This window comes from Osmia lignaria, chromosome 12 (genome assembly GCF_051020975.1).
Source record: "Osmia lignaria lignaria isolate PbOS001 chromosome 12, iyOsmLign1, whole genome shotgun sequence".
Taxonomy (NCBI): domain Eukaryota; kingdom Metazoa; phylum Arthropoda; class Insecta; order Hymenoptera; family Megachilidae; genus Osmia; species Osmia lignaria.
Window position 1 is genome coordinate 11317006 of NC_135043.1, and position 15454 is coordinate 11332459.

At 33.8% G+C, this 15454-nt stretch overlaps 4 protein-coding genes across 6 annotated transcripts; all 4 read left to right on the forward strand.

The window, feature by feature from the left end:
• Positions 1-72: 72 nt before the first annotated feature.
• Positions 73-3843, forward strand: Ada2b (Transcriptional adapter 2B). 2 transcript variants are annotated; one of them, XM_034336684.2, is made up of 10 exons: positions 76-307; positions 384-481; positions 779-838; positions 921-1062; positions 1193-1410; positions 1477-1706; positions 1782-2013; positions 2301-2350; positions 2469-2826; positions 2910-3843. In XM_034336684.2, the coding sequence occupies exons 1-10, from the start codon at positions 301-303 to the stop codon at positions 3012-3014; spliced, it is 1500 nt and encodes a 499-aa protein (XP_034192575.1). In that variant the 5' UTR covers positions 76-300; the 3' UTR covers positions 3015-3843. The 2 variants fall into 2 exon arrangements, with proteins under 2 accessions (XP_076547527.1, XP_034192575.1); XM_076691412.1 differs by lacking the exon at positions 2910-3843 and having other exon boundaries at positions 73-307; positions 2261-2350; positions 2469-2736.
• Positions 3844-8631: 4788 nt separating this feature from the next.
• On the forward strand, positions 8632-9935 carry CSP3 (chemosensory protein 3). The gene is made up of 3 exons (XM_034336685.2): positions 8632-8789; positions 9080-9283; positions 9523-9935. Exons 2-3 carry the CDS (start codon positions 9085-9087, stop codon positions 9717-9719), a joined length of 396 nt encoding a protein of 131 aa, XP_034192576.1. The 5' UTR covers positions 8632-8789; positions 9080-9084; the 3' UTR covers positions 9720-9935.
• Positions 9936-10089: 154 nt separating this feature from the next.
• Positions 10090-14460, forward strand: LOC117609925 (protein sneaky). Of its 2 annotated transcripts, none has more exons than XM_034336683.2 (7): positions 10090-10968; positions 11397-11612; positions 11765-12066; positions 12197-12384; positions 12446-12972; positions 13059-13753; positions 14327-14460. In XM_034336683.2, the coding sequence occupies exons 1-6, from the start codon at positions 10678-10680 to the stop codon at positions 13707-13709; spliced, it is 2175 nt and encodes a 724-aa protein (XP_034192574.1). In that variant the 5' UTR covers positions 10090-10677; the 3' UTR covers positions 13710-13753; positions 14327-14460. The 2 variants fall into 2 exon arrangements, with proteins under 2 accessions (XP_034192574.1, XP_034192573.1); XM_034336682.2 differs by lacking the exon at positions 14327-14460 and adding an exon at positions 13829-13895.
• On the forward strand, positions 14363-15214 carry CSP4 (chemosensory protein 4). Its single transcript, XM_034336689.2, has 3 exons — positions 14363-14503; positions 14563-14836; positions 14918-15214. Exons 2-3 carry the CDS (start codon positions 14641-14643, stop codon positions 15112-15114), a joined length of 393 nt encoding a protein of 130 aa, XP_034192580.1. The 5' UTR covers positions 14363-14503; positions 14563-14640; the 3' UTR covers positions 15115-15214.
• Positions 15215-15454: the final 240 nt, after the last annotated feature.

Consider the following 15454-nt stretch of genomic DNA (forward strand, 5'->3'; position numbering starts at 1 on the left):
GAGTTGGCGAACGTGGAAAGGAAGTTTACTTAAGCAGTAAGACAAAAACGCATGCGCATTTGCTACCCAACGCAACAGTCGTAAACATTTTTTCCATTCAGATTCTTCACGAGTTTACGCTTGTACGTTAAATAGAGCGTCTTGGCGGACGCACCACGATTTTTCCGCGTTTTCATATGATTTCGCGGAAAAAAATGGAGTCGATATCGCAGGCTCGGTGTACGTGATACGTAAACTTATGAGTTACTGGCATGCGGTGACGTCATCCGGATCGTTCTGGAAGAACCCTGCAGGACAATAATGGCGGGTATGTATTCGCATCAATTGGTAGTCGGACGAACACCTTGTCTGGAGCATAATGTATTACGACTCTTCGCTTTCAGATTTGTATGCAAAATACAACTGCACCTATTGTCAAGAGGATATCTCGGGTTTACGTGTAAGATGCGTAGAATGCCCGGATTTCGACCTCTGTTTGCAGGTGAGACGAGGGAACGCCTATTCCTCAGTCACGTGTTCGTATCTCTTTTCCCTCTCCTCCCTCTCCTCTTTATCACATCTTCGTCTATCCTTCTGGGATTACCCGATTTTGCGTATTGTGATTCCTTTTTCAGTCCCCACCCCTCTTTTTGTCGACAAGTTACTCGAGTAACTACCTTATTACTTAACGATTGAATGAAACTGTTGATTGTGAGAGCACGTGCGCGCGAATTTCATCAATTTTGAAATAAGAAAATCATTTTATAAGGAAGATTATAATTGTTTCTTAATTTAACAGTGTTTTTCCGCTGGAGCTGAAATTGGTCCACACAAAAATGATCACTCCTATCAGTTTATGGTAAGTGTTGATTCATTAATGTATTTTATAATGAAGTTAATTAGGATTTGATATAAAAAATAAATAATTTTTTTGTTTACAGGATTCTGGTACCATTAGTATATTTAATGGTAGAGGAAATTGGACTGCTAGAGAACAGCTTAGACTTTTGGATGCCATTGAACAATTTGGTTTTGGAAATTGGGAAGATATCAGTAAACATATCGAAACACGTACTCCAGAAGGTAAAGTTACTACATACTTCATTTAAAAAATAAATATTTAAGAAATCAGAGAATACAACATAATTAGAAAAACACTTTGAACATAAAAGATGAAGGATTTATTAACAATAATATATATATTTTTGTGCAGAAGCAAAAGAGGAATATATTGCTAGATACCTTGATGGTAATATTGGCAAACATACATGGCCACCAACAGAAAGCTACAAACCAAATCTCACAGATCAAACTAAGTCAGATAATGGCCCATTATCACCTGACCTCACATCTCGGTTACCACCTTTGGACATCACTCCAGAAGAAGCAGCACAGTTGGGGTATATGCCACAACGAGATGATTTTGAAAGGGTATGTAATTCAATATCCATTATTTATTGAATATATTGATTAAAATTCAAAAAATGTATTTTGCAGGATTACAACCACGAAGCAGAATCACTTGTTTCTTCGTTATTCCTGAATCCAGCAGAGGATGATGATTTAGACATAGCACTCAAGCTTGCCCAAGTTGATATGTATACCAACAATTTAAGGGAAAGAGCGCGACGGAAGCGAGTGGTGCGTGATTATCAGCTTGTATCCGCGTTCTTTTCTTCATCCAGGAAAGATAAAGCAGTGAAGAAGAAGCAAACAAAAGAGGAGAAGTATGTTTGTTATCTACACAAGCGGGAAATTATTTGTGTTTATTATTTCAATTGAAATCTCTCTATTGTTTACAGAGAATTTAGGGACAGAATGCGAGCGTTTGCCCAATTTTATACAGCGCAGGAGTATGAGCAGTTTCTGACGAATCTCGAAAGGGAAAGAGAACTGCGGTTACGTCTTTCAGAATTATATCGTTATCGTGAACATGGCATCACGAGGCACGAAGAATGCGCTCATTTCGAGCAAGTGATGGCACAAACTCAGGGACAAAATGATGCTACGGATCATTGGAATGAAAAGAAATCTGTAAGTATTCGTATCCACATATCTACCAATCTTTCCCACATTGCAATTATATTTGTAATCTTTTCAAACGATATGCCCTCTTGGCGATAGGGCTCTTGGATTATTATTTCTGTCTCATAACAAACATTAACAGTCTTTAAAATTAGGCAAGACACGAATATGAAACACCACAACCTTTATTATACCGTACACACTAGCTTTTGCTTCTCCTTTAACTAATTTCATTGTTTGTGGTGCGTGTTGCCAGGCATTTGTGAACAGATTGTATCAGTTTGCATTTCACTTAGGGCAGCAGTGGGCCGTCCACACCAATACACCGCCACACCTCAAAAAGAAGGTACAGAATTACTTTAAATCTGCTTAAATGAATACATTTTATTTGCGGAGTTGCATTATTAATTACACCTAATTAAATGCTTTCGTTAGAAGGTGAACGTTTGAACTGTATTTTGCAGAGAAGAAGAAAAAAATTACTCTTCCATCGACCGAAAGTACACTGCAAAAGACTTTCCCAGCAGCAGCTCCTCAATCAATCAAGTCAATCGGATGACGACTCCAGTCAATCCGTGGGCGGAGCCGGATAACAATCCAAATTCTTCCAACCAACATACTACAAGCTCGAGTTCTATTGCAGAAAAGAATTATACTGCAACAACTTCTGGAAAATCTTGTTCAACAATGGGACATTCGGAGGAACGAGATATCGAAATGGAGGCTGCAGCTCATTTGCTAACGAAACAAGAAAAGTCCTTATGTCTTCAACTTGATTTAAAGCCAACGCAGTATTTGACACAGAAAACATTGTTGTTGCAAGTAAGTTTTTTCTACAAATAAAGTTATTAAAGAGTAAAATCATATATTTCTTTGAAATAATATTATTTATATTCCGATTGCAGGAGTATCTAAATGGTAATAGAAGATCGGGCGTTGTACCTCAGTCGGAACCAGAAAGTAAGATACTACATTATCTGGTAGCAAATGGCTGGATCGCGGCCAATTGATAAAACATGTAAAAATTACTGACCATTTCAATTCTAAGTCACTGTCTATTTCGCAAACTAAGTCCTAGGTATAATTGAAATTTGAGTCTGATTTAATTAAACATATAGGGCAGGTAGAGAGAGAATGTGTGTGTGCGTGTGTGTGTGTGTGTGTGTGTGTGCGTGCGTGCGTGCGTGCGTGCGTGTGCGTGTGTATAGTTTGACAAGTAACGATATTGATTCTTTACTATAGAATTTCATGAAACTTTGAAACAGCGAAAAAAAAGATAATCGTGTTTGGCGAATAAATTGTTATGAATTCTAACATAGTTGATTTTTTGTTTTGCTTGTTAATTTATTCGAGATCAATTTCGTAAGTAAAAAAATGATAAGTATACAAATTTTGTTATGAATATTTTTTTTTGTTTTATTATATTAAAATTTAGAATGTAAGTGTTACACGTAACAACTCACTCGCCAATCATCGATATTTTTACCGCTGTTTAAGAATTCGGATATTAAATCATCATCGCCGTATTGCACGAAATGATTTCGTATGCTGAGCCGTATTCGATTCTAACGAACGTCGTTATTTTAGGTTTTCTGTTGAATTTCACGTACAAGTAGGAATTATTTCAAGGACATCTCTTACACTGCCTTTATAGAGCCATTGAACATATTGCTCAATTAATTCTTCCACTATGATGTTTTTCTTGTACAGACTATTAGTTGCACATACTCCTTTCTATCTGTTTCGAATGTGATTTGTTACCATATTTGACAATAAGGAAACGTAATACATAGAAGTCACGTTATAGTCGGGATTTCTAAATCGTTGTTTAATGCAACGTTTTAAACGGTTGAAAAACACATCCATCCGGAAGCTTTATTAATCGTTATAATATATATAACAATATTTAAAAGTTATCGTTTGGATGTGTTAAAATATATTAAATAAAAAACATTTAAAAAATATTTGTATAGCTGAGATTCATAAAAGTATTGAATATTTAATAATAGATACATAATGTCCTTAAAAATCACCTACACGTACTCAAAAATATTTGCTTTTGAACGTATAATCGATTGAAATTTTTCTATTAAAAATATCGAAGCATGCATAATTATCGCGCAAACCAATGCATTTTATTCTACTACGGATTATCGGTTTTCTTTGAACCATTCAAAGAATTCCTTATTGACGAAGGATGGTACAAAGAACAGGTCATAAGGACATTTGTTATTACCGTGAAGTAATGCTAGGTAATTTATCTCTGTTACCTGTGTAATATTTGTACATACTGAAGAAAGAAAGATAGTACCTTCCTAGTGATACTACGTTTAAAGCACAAAATGGTGGTGTAATGTGACGAGGCATTAAACGTATAGTGTGATAATGGTGGTGTTCTAAACCAAAACTCGTATTGCAGAAGAAAAAAAAAAAAAGACACCTTAACGTTTTAGGAAGATAATTATTTTCTATTGCTTGTATAGTCGATAAACTTTAAACGAAACGAAAAAGGGACAACATGTACTTCCTGACGGAACGTGTGCATTTCAAAGAGAAACAGAATCCTACTTGATTCGATTCTTACAATTAGATTCGTGTGAAAATACGTTTTAACTGCTTTTACTTATCTTATTAAACCTGTACAGTGAAGGGTAATCAAGTTTAATCACTTGATCGAGGGTTTTTATACGTCTCTTACGCTTAAAAAACTTAAACACAGGGGGAGAAAAAAGAAGTTAACGTCGTTTGCTTTAGAATAATTCAGTACTTCCCAGAACCGTCACGCTTACCGAAGACTTGAACTCTTTTCTGTTTTTCTTTTTCCAGTTCAAGCAAAAGAGATATAAAGCATAGTTTATTTATCGTTTAACTTGTATCATCGTATAAATGTAAGAAAGAAAATATAGATATATATGTAAATACATAAAAGAGACACTACTCATAATTGTGAGTAGTTATAAAAAAAGGCGTATGTATAGAGAAAGAGAAAGAGAAAGAGAAAAAGAAAAAGAAGAAAAAAGTCTAAAGTATCTTTTATTAGAAACAATACTTATTATGGCGTATTGCTTAAAGTAATAGCTAGGTAACGGAATAGGGAAATAGCTGCTCATATTTTTTATGGAGAGTAGAAGACTATTGTCCCTTTTATTCTATGTATTCTATTTTCTGGCTAACCTCTTGCAAACTATGCAAGCAGTTTTAACCCTTTCATTGCTATTAGCATTAATGTTCCTATTATCATGCTTTACTACTGAACTAAGGTGTAGTTGAAAATTTTTAAAATCCATTTTACTTGTGTACGATGGGAGCTCTAAGTTATGTTAATTTGCAATATAAGTAGACTCGTCCTAAATTCGCAAATTTTATCAATCAGATCATCGAACAGATAATGAATGGTTGTTAACATTGAAGATATACCGAAATCAGTTGCAGTGAAAAGGTTAAACGAATTAAAAAAACTCTTTTTAGCATTAATTTTTATTAAATTTTTTATTTGGAGGTGGCTCGAAAGGTGATCGATGCGAGTTCAATTTTTTTTGTTATACGATTTTGTTATACGATCAATAGCTTCAATTGCGCTTTAAGTTTGTTTTTTTTCCTCGTAAACGAATTATTTGTAGAGAATGAAAAGAAGAAATGTCTCGATACTTTTATCATTGTAGCAACTTGCAAGAATCGACTTGTCTTTAAGTCGTTTTGACTGTTATATTCGAATAAGAAGTGGTCCACTACGAAATAGGCTGTTTGTCCTAAGACAGTTATCTTTTGAACGAAGAGGTCCGTACGCCTTCCTGTAGTTACTTAAAGCTAGTAATTTATAATGTTACGGAGAGATTCGAAATGAAAACGTCGCAACGATCTTTTAGAACGTATCGCTACAACATGATTAAAATTTTTATAAAGTTTCTTTAAATTATACGCATTAACGCTTGTTATTTTCTTTTTCATCTTTTTTTATTTCGTGATAATTTCAGTCAAGAGAAAAAAGATCGTTGACGATAGAGATAAGTGCGTATTGAGTTTGAAAATTAATATGACAATTTTCGAATAATCTGTATAACAAACTCGTTTGTTAATCCTCATTGTTCTGTAAATAACGAAAGAATTAAACACGTCGAATGCAAAATGGCTTTCATTCTTGTACTTGAATCAAACAGTCGTTGAATGTATAAAAATAAACTGTAAAAAAAATAGGTATTTTCCCTTAACTAGCGTGTTTTTATTTGTTTCCTCAACCATTCCTGTTTTTTCAAATCAGATTTTTTGATTCTACATAAATAAATAAATAATAAATTGATCGATGATCAATGGTCAAGGTAAACTAATATTCTTTTGGAATATTCGTCGTAAAAAAGAAAATTAATATCTAATTACTTCATCAAATTCCGCGATTCACTGTCCAAATTTTCTACCTAAAAATAGTAAATATCACTGATTTGTTAAATTGCACTGTACACTTGAAATTGAATATTTTTATTAGCATATTTAGTAAAGACTGTTCGTTTTTAAAAACATTTCTGTTTCCTTTTCTGAGCAAATATTTGCTTCTTGAGTCAGTCTTTTTGTGCACATAGTATTTCTCAATTTTTTGTATTAAATGATCGAATGATTTATTTCTTTCATAAATCACGGAATTGTCTGTTCCATATTAATTTACTGTATTTAATTTAAATATCAAACATGTGAATTATTTTCACAATCAAACTTTTTAAAAACTAACAATCGGTAGAAAAAGATTTACAGAAATTTATTCAGCGGATGATATATGGAAACACGTACAAAAAGTCCAAGTTTTTTGGACAGTATAATTCGTGTTTCGATCCTCGAATGAATAACTTGATCCTTCAAGTTATTTCACCAGGGTTTCTACGTTTCACGCATATTTATTCATTTTGTTTCTGTACAACGTATGTTACACGTGTTCGTGCTGTTCTTATTTAGTGTCACTGATTAATTTCTTGGATTACCCTTGACCGATTTCGAGAAAAACCGAGACAACCTGCTTATTCCCTCGACATATGTATAAAATATAATTGTATAATTATTGTAAATATGTTTGAAAATTCCAAGAAAGTTGAATTGCTTTTTAATGTAATTGGATAATTGGATTGGTCTGAAATTTAATAGTCTGTTCGCAGGGGCTCAAAAAATCGGATAATAGTGCAGTATCTGAGACAAAATTGGAATCTTCCTTGTTTGCCTTTAAATATCATCAAAATTAAGAGGAAACTAATTTCATATAATTTCATTGTTGATTTAATATTACTATGTGCCAGTTCTCATTAATATAATTAAAAATAGTTCTTTATTTAATTGAAAACAAAATCAGTATTAAAATATATGTAGTGTTTTTCAACAGATTCTATAATATTTACAATTTACTAAAAATCAACTGATTTTTAAATCTAAACATTGTTTGAATAATGGAAAGGAAACTTTTCAATGTTAATATTACAACGATGCAAATCAGATGACTTATTTCCTTTTATAAAAAGTAGGTATTCAACTATACCGTCACCATCAATTTTTCAAATTTAACATTTCATAATCCTGGGAGAAACAATTCAGTTTTATTTTAAACAAATCATTTTATACACTGTCTTGCTTAAATAATCTGGCACAGTAGATGATAATGTATTTTTGAATACGCACCATCTTAATTATTTCCGCGAAATAACTTTTGCGTGTAGACACGAGGAACTGTAAAAAAGGTACTGATTCATCTGCTTATAATTTACATTAAACGTTATTTGCAAACATGTTATAAAAACTTCATGACGCAATCGTATGATTAATTGATCTGTAAGATTGAACGAGAGAAGGTGAACATAAACAGAGCACTTAGTACTTCCTGTCTTTCACGAATCGTGTATCATTTCGGTTAATAAAATTTTTAAGAATTTTAGTGAAAACACGTTGATAATAGAACGAAAGGGCGCTATGTGAATCTAGAACTATAAAATGTCACATCGTTACTAAATTGTTAATACGATGATTCTATACTTTAATGAGAAAATTATTTTCTCTGCGTCTTTAATGAAACATCTGATTACTTCATTCTGGAAAATGATACATAAATAGGAAATTCATTCAGATCTATAAGTATGATACAAAAACTTAATTACATCGTCATAAATATGTATTACTGAAGAAGATATTATAGAAAGATTCGATTTTTCTTGAACTTTGAAATCGTAGTGTTAAATATTCTTTCAAAATTAATAAAAACAAAAGCTATCACATTTATGTGCTCAAATATACCAATTTAAATTTTATATTCTGTAAAAAAAAAACAGCTCAAAATGAACAAAAAATTTCTAAACCAGATATTAAAATAATTAAATACTTTTTGTGTCTTTGATACAAATATATCAGGGTAGGTATATTTTCCTCATTTCAGAATGTATAAACGGGTGTCCCCCAAAAAATGTGCATTAGTAAATTAGTGGAAACGTTTCGAGATACGTTTCACGATAGAATTGAGCTCGTGAGTAACGTTAATGAGAAATTGAAAAAAAAAAAAAAAAAAAAAAAAGGACATTAAAATGTGCGTCATCATTGGATCAACAAGCAAGTCGAATATTTTCCAGAAGACCCAACAAAACAAAGGTGAAGGTGTATAAGTTTCCAAGTGGGGTTCAGCCTGTATGAATCGTCGTTGATCCCACCTTCGTCCACCTTGGGTATCTGCGATTGATCCTACCACCTGGACACTCGGACATATATAAGCATCGCGATCCAAGAAATCTGTACAATTGCATCTAATCGCAGCTTAATACATTCAGGTGAGTGTTCCGGACCATCTAATGTGTCTGACTACCCCCATGGCTTTTTAACGTATCGAACACGTCAGGTTCATTCCTGATTGACATTACAATGTATTTTTATGTTTAATTGTCATTTTTGAATATTCATTCGATATTTGTTATTGACTAATTAAAACATTTTCTATTAGATTAAATGAAATTTGATTCCTCTTAGAACTTAATAGAACATTTACATTAATAAAATAATAAAATAATAAAATAACTGTATAAATGATTAAAAGTGTTCTAATTATAATTTTTATTAACAGAAATCATGAAAGTGTCAGTGCTTTGCTTACTCCTGGTCGTCGCGGTTGCCTATGTCGCCGCTCGTCCTGAGGAAGAAAAATACACCAATAAATTCGACAACGTCGATGTAGATCAAATTCTTAACAGTGAACGACTATTGAACAACTATTTCAAATGTTTGATGGACGAAGGACGATGCACAGCTGAAGGCACTGAACTGAAGAGTAAGTAAAGCAATCTAATTGTAAGTTACTTTAAATTAGAAATGTAAAACTTCGAATGAATTAGAGGTATTTGTACTTGTATAATTTTAATATTTAATTTTATTAATTAATTAACCCTTGAACAAGGATATTAACCTAAAGTTAAATGTATGATTTTTTAACAATTGTGGTCGGTCCTTTATTCACACATTTCGAATTTTAATTTTGGTATAACTAATTATCTTTTTCCCAATATTTAGAAGTCCTTCCTGATGCCCTGGCCACCGAGTGCAAGAAATGCACGGAAAAGCAAAGGGAGGTTACGAGAAAGGTCATCAAATACCTAGTGGACAACAAACCCGACTTATGGCAGAAACTGATTGACAAATACGACCCGGAGAAGATATATAGAGTGAAATTCGAAAAAGAAGCTAAGGAGATTGGCGTTTCCGTTTAAACCCAATGAAAAAAACTCAAAGAAACGTAATTTTTGATCGTCCAATGGCAATCAACGTTTTTAATCGCTCTCTTAATCAAACTATAATTAAAAAAATACAACGATGTGCATAACAACCGAAGTGGTCGAGTGTGTAATAAAAAACTAGAAATACATTAACTGTGCTGTTTCTGTTTTGATTTTTTTGTTTTGAAAATAAAGATTTCGTCAAATTCACGAGTTTCGTAATATTCTGTGCTCGTTCGTACTCTCCTTTTACTTTCGACGTCGCGAACGTGAACACGTCTTGATTTCCAGCGATTTAGTATTCGACGTGCGGCTTTTAACTAACCGCCGAGGCCTTTCTGGATACCGATAAATATTGACCACTATTATGTAATTTTGAAAGCGATCCACGTTCTCTTGATACTACTACCACCTTCTTATTAAATCTAACTTCTAACACTGTTTTGTAATCAGTGTTTCGTAATTACGGAAAAAGAACTGATAAAATAGATTGATCAAATATTTTGTCTGCCATTTGAAAAATTGTAGAGAATATTTTAATTAATTTCTCATGAAGTTATCCATCTATGATAATCTAATAACACTGTAACCATAAAGTGTCATTTATTTCAGTTTGAAATAAATCGTTTCGAGTGACGTCAAATGGTCGACGAATGAATCGTTGTTTGTTCTCGATAAGTGACAAATGAGTATTTCGAAACATGTAACGAACAGGGTTTCATTAGAGATTCATGACACCACGATTAAGGAATCACGGTGATAAATTATGCTAATAGCAAAGCAGAAAAGTGGACTGTAGATAGGGAAAAAAAAAAAAAAAAGAGTGACAATCTGAATATAGATGTCAAGGATTTCTTCTCTAACTAACAACAAGGTGACAATACCTCGATTCACATAAATTGTACGAATCGATTTTGTGGGTATTAAAATTCTGTTTTACGTAAGAAACAAGATGCCTGATTTAGAGAAAACAACGAATTTGGGCATTCGAGTGGAAAAGTTTAAAAAGAATTTTTTTAAGTATTACCTGCAACAGTGTCCAAGCTTGTTCCATATTTGCTACGACCCCATAGGCACTCATAAGAAGTCACGTGCTCTTATTGGATTTTTTCTTGGATTTTTTATGAGTGTACTTTTATACGAAGGCATCATCGTTGATTTGAATTTTGATCGATATACTAGCTTGAGCCTTGCTGGCATTATCGTATCGATGATGTCAATTGGATGTGCCTCTTCGATTCAGGTACATTTAATTTTTAATTTTTGAATAAAATTTCTCTAGAACAATTTTTTCCTTCACCATAATAAAGCTAATCGTAAGTTTTTTAGAATGATGTATGTATGTACAACGAAACAATCAAAGCGCGCACAACGCGCATGCTCAGCCGCGGGAGTGTCGGCTACGAGAACCGCACTCGACCGTGGTCGCGAACAAACTACACGACGCGTCGCGTCGGTTCGTAGCCACCACTCCCGAGGCCGCGCATGCGCACTGAATGCGCGCGGTTTTTCTCTATTAATTTAAAAATTAAGCCTTTACAAGCATTTCGTTAAAGGGAAAAGCTACCACTCTCTGCAAGAATGCTCACCCCTAGCCGAAAATAAATATTTTAAATTTTACCTCGTCATTCACAATAAAAATTAATTATAAATTAACTGCCTTTGTAACAGGTGAGGTGCGTTTGTATTTTAACAATCCCAGCATTTTTTGGTCGTTCAGGTCGTAGCATGTTGAGAGCGTTAGTTCTCGGATACGTAATAGCTGGACCATTATTTAATTTAGTGTATAATACAAAAGAAGTAATGAGGACTTTTGCTTGTACCTCACAATTAACGTATAATCTCACCAAGACAAGGTTTGATCTGATGTTCAAGCCTTTTCAACAGGTATTTTAACTTATATATTTGTTTATCAAATTTGAATCATAGAAGAAAACAAAATTAAAGTTTTTTTCTAATAGAATTTGTAGAATTTATAGAAAACACTCTATATATTTCTAAATTTTAATCTTACTGTATTTATGATCATTAATGAAAAGGCCATTCTTGCTATGAAAGCGGATGCTAATGAAATAAAAGATACTCTATCGTCTGTGAGGGATTTAATGAGTCCAATCGTGGAAGAAATAGAAGGAGAAGAGGAAATGCGGCGATTGAAGGAGGAAAACGATTATTTAGATGAATTACAAGGTGATACGATGAGAAGCAAGGAAATCGAGGATAAACATGAGAAACAGATCGAGAATGCTAAATCGGATGGTGACGTGTTCGAAGCTAAATACAAGAAGAAGATCGAAGCCAGATGCGAGGAACAACTTAGCCGGGGTTCAGCAAGGTGTAGGTGTGTCTTAAAAAAGGGAAAAATTTAATATAAATTGATTGATTTTTCGTCGGAACAAACGATGAATCAATAATCAATTTACAATTTAGTATTATCTATTAGCAAATATTTAATTTCTGACGATTTAAAGGGATATGTTCAGCGATGCTTACAACAAATGTTACGAAAAAGTGACCATTTTCGTTGCCTGGCTGTTGTGCTGGCCCATGAAACTTACTTTCGTTTGTAATCTGGTTCAAGCACTTGGAGGTTCTAGTATCTGTGATCCTGAGGGAAAAATAGATAGTGGTATTGGTGAAGGATATGCTGCTTTGAAAAGTACGTGTTTCAAAAATTTCCTCTATTAAAATTCAACGAAACGATCCTTCTTCATTCAAAGGTACTCGAGATGAGCTCAGCAGGAGTCTGAAAGACGCGAAACTTCAGTACAAAATCAAAAAACCCGCGGTAATTTTGGATCTTCAGGATTCAGCGTACGCTGCTAAAGCCGTGATGCACGAATTTGCTGTACGAAGAAGACTTTTCGAATCCGTAATGACCATCATAAAAAGATGTTTATCCTTCGTGTTCCTAAAGATCATTTTGAGTGCTCAAAAATACCATGACAAGTATCTGACGGAAATTGAACACGATAATATCTATGTGACGCCTTACTTCCGGAGGATTGATGCGAGAAGAAAAGTACGCGGTAGTATGACCTTACTGCCATTGAAGAAAATTGAAAGAAAGAAATTCGTTGATCCTTATAGCTGGAAGCCAAGTTCGACTGAAGGATTTCATTTAGCTGGACAATTGGTGAAGCTACTTCTTGAATTAATTGCAGCGAGTGTTTTTGTTATTTTGGATTGGTTATTCTTTGAAGCGTTGGATTTAATTAGAAGACATGCTTACATAGAATACACTCAAGTAAGATTTTCATTCAAGTTATAGACTTACTACGATAACAAGAAATGAGCTACAGAAACCAAGAAATGTTAATTTCCTTCTTTCAGGCGGGTCACCATGATTTGTTATTAGAAATCCGTGGCACAGGAGTGATAGCCTCTCTGATCAGAAGTGCCATTCGCGGCTTTAATGTAAAGAAACACATTAAAACGGTGGTTACAAACGAAGCTTGCCTTCCAAGGCCTATGAAACTTCCCACCTACGTAATCCTCAAGATCTACGGCACATTTTTCGGTACTTTCCTTCTGATATTCGCGTCCGTCTACACTGAGAGAATGCGTCGAGGGATCTGTTCATTTTTCTATCGAAAAAGGGAGAAGAGACGAGTGTTGTATCTCTATAACGAGACTCTAAGACGTAGAATCACTTATGCGAAATTCATGAAGGCTAAAGTGAGAACTATGGTTAGAACACGCCGTTTGGAATACGATATGGACTTCTGGATGGCTCTGAGATTGAAATGGCCAGATCGTTTTGGATGGCTGGAATATTTCGCTTGTGCCAGAGATAGATGTTTAATCTGTGAAGAAGTGGAGCCTAGAAAAGGACCAAAGCATCGACAATGTACGACACCTGGTTGCCCTTTTGTCCATTGTTCTGAATGCTGGAGAGATGTAGGGAAAATATGTTATGCTTGTGCCGAGATATCATCGGATACTGATTCAGAAGAATACGATACTCAACGCAGTGATTTTTGATCTTAATTCATATTTGGATAGATGGCACTCGGTAAATGCTATAAGTAAGTCGCTTTAATACATACATATATGGTAAATCTCACGTAGTAAAGTCGACAAGAAGTTTCGGATTTCATTAGGAAGTAATAAAAAGTTGAAACAAGGTACAAGGAAGCGTCTTAACAGAATACAAAATGGTGTGTAGGAAGAATCATTTCTAGTATTACAATGTCTTATCGATTTCAAGATTCTACGTTCCTATCAAGTACCACACGATTGTTCGTAGCCAATGTCGCTTCAAGGAGATTCTTAGTAGACTATAATGAATTCCAGGGACAGAATTATTTATGCTTATTTGATGTAATTCAAGGAAAAGCTGTGATTGTACGATGAATCGAATGGAATTAGAATGGAATCATGCAATTTCACAGTTAAACGAATTCTGCTCGCGTAAATAAGACAAGAATGCATCAACAGATTTTTCTTGTATTTAATTTTTAACTACAAGAAATATAGAAATAAATTTGAAAACATTTAAAGTATAATTTTAAGTATATGTATATGTACATATGCTGTTGCATTCTGTAATCTACACTTGCAATTAATAAAATTCTTATATGATCTCTTACAATTAAAAGAGCCCTTTAAGAAATAACGTGCAACGAAGCTTCGCTAAACATTTCTGAGACTCAAATCAAACTTTGAAGAGCATATATACACCTAGTTACAGATATTTGCTCATTCGTGTTACAACATCTAACAAAGGAAAATTGCTTGCGTGCTTATTTTGCCCAACGAATTACAATTACCCTGAAGTAAGTATAATAAATAATTGCGGTTACAATTTCATGCAACTAACGAGCCATTTTCTAAGGATATATAACGTCCACCGTAATAAGCTCAACGTTCAGTGATCAAACAAGCAAGCTTCGAATCTCTTCGAGTAATCAAAATGAAGACCATTCCAATTGTTTTCGTATCTGCAGTTTGTATTTTCTTTATGAACGTATTTGCTGAAGACAAGTATACGACAAAGTATGACGGTATTGATATTGATTTGGTATTGACCAACGAAAGACTTTTGAACGGATATGTGAATTGTTTATTGGATCGTGGATCTTGCACCGCAGATGCTACTGAACTTAAAAGTGAGTATTTTATTTATTCTGAAATGCTATCGGCACTAATCAAAATCTTAACTAAAATTTTATCTGTAATTGAAATTACAGAAAATCTGCCCGATGCTTTGGAACACGACTGTTCAGCTTGCAGTGAGAAGCAGAAAACAATTGCTGATAAGGTGTCACATTTTTTAATTGATAACAGGGTTGAAGATTGGAGTCTCCTCGAGGCGAAATACGACCCAACTGGTGCCTATAGGCAACGTTATTTAGAAAACCGAGTCAAAGAGAAATCTATAGACTAACTTTTGATGTGCTGCTTGTTTAAGTGTGCTTTATGTAAACATAATGATACACTGTAACTTCTTTATGACAACTGCAAATATATCATGAATATGTATGAATAATAGAAACTTTGCTTATTAAATTAACCCTTATTCATGATAAAATTTCAAGAACTCATTCATCGGATTATATTTAACTAATTACTCATTTCTTTCAAATTCCTGGCCCACCAAAGTGAGACAAGTGATACGAAGGAGCTTCTAGATGCTACCGTTCACCCTTTTCTCTCTTGTGAAAAAAAAAAAAAAAAAAGAAAAAGGTAAGTGGAGATGCTGTATAATCTTGTGCTACATTTTGCGG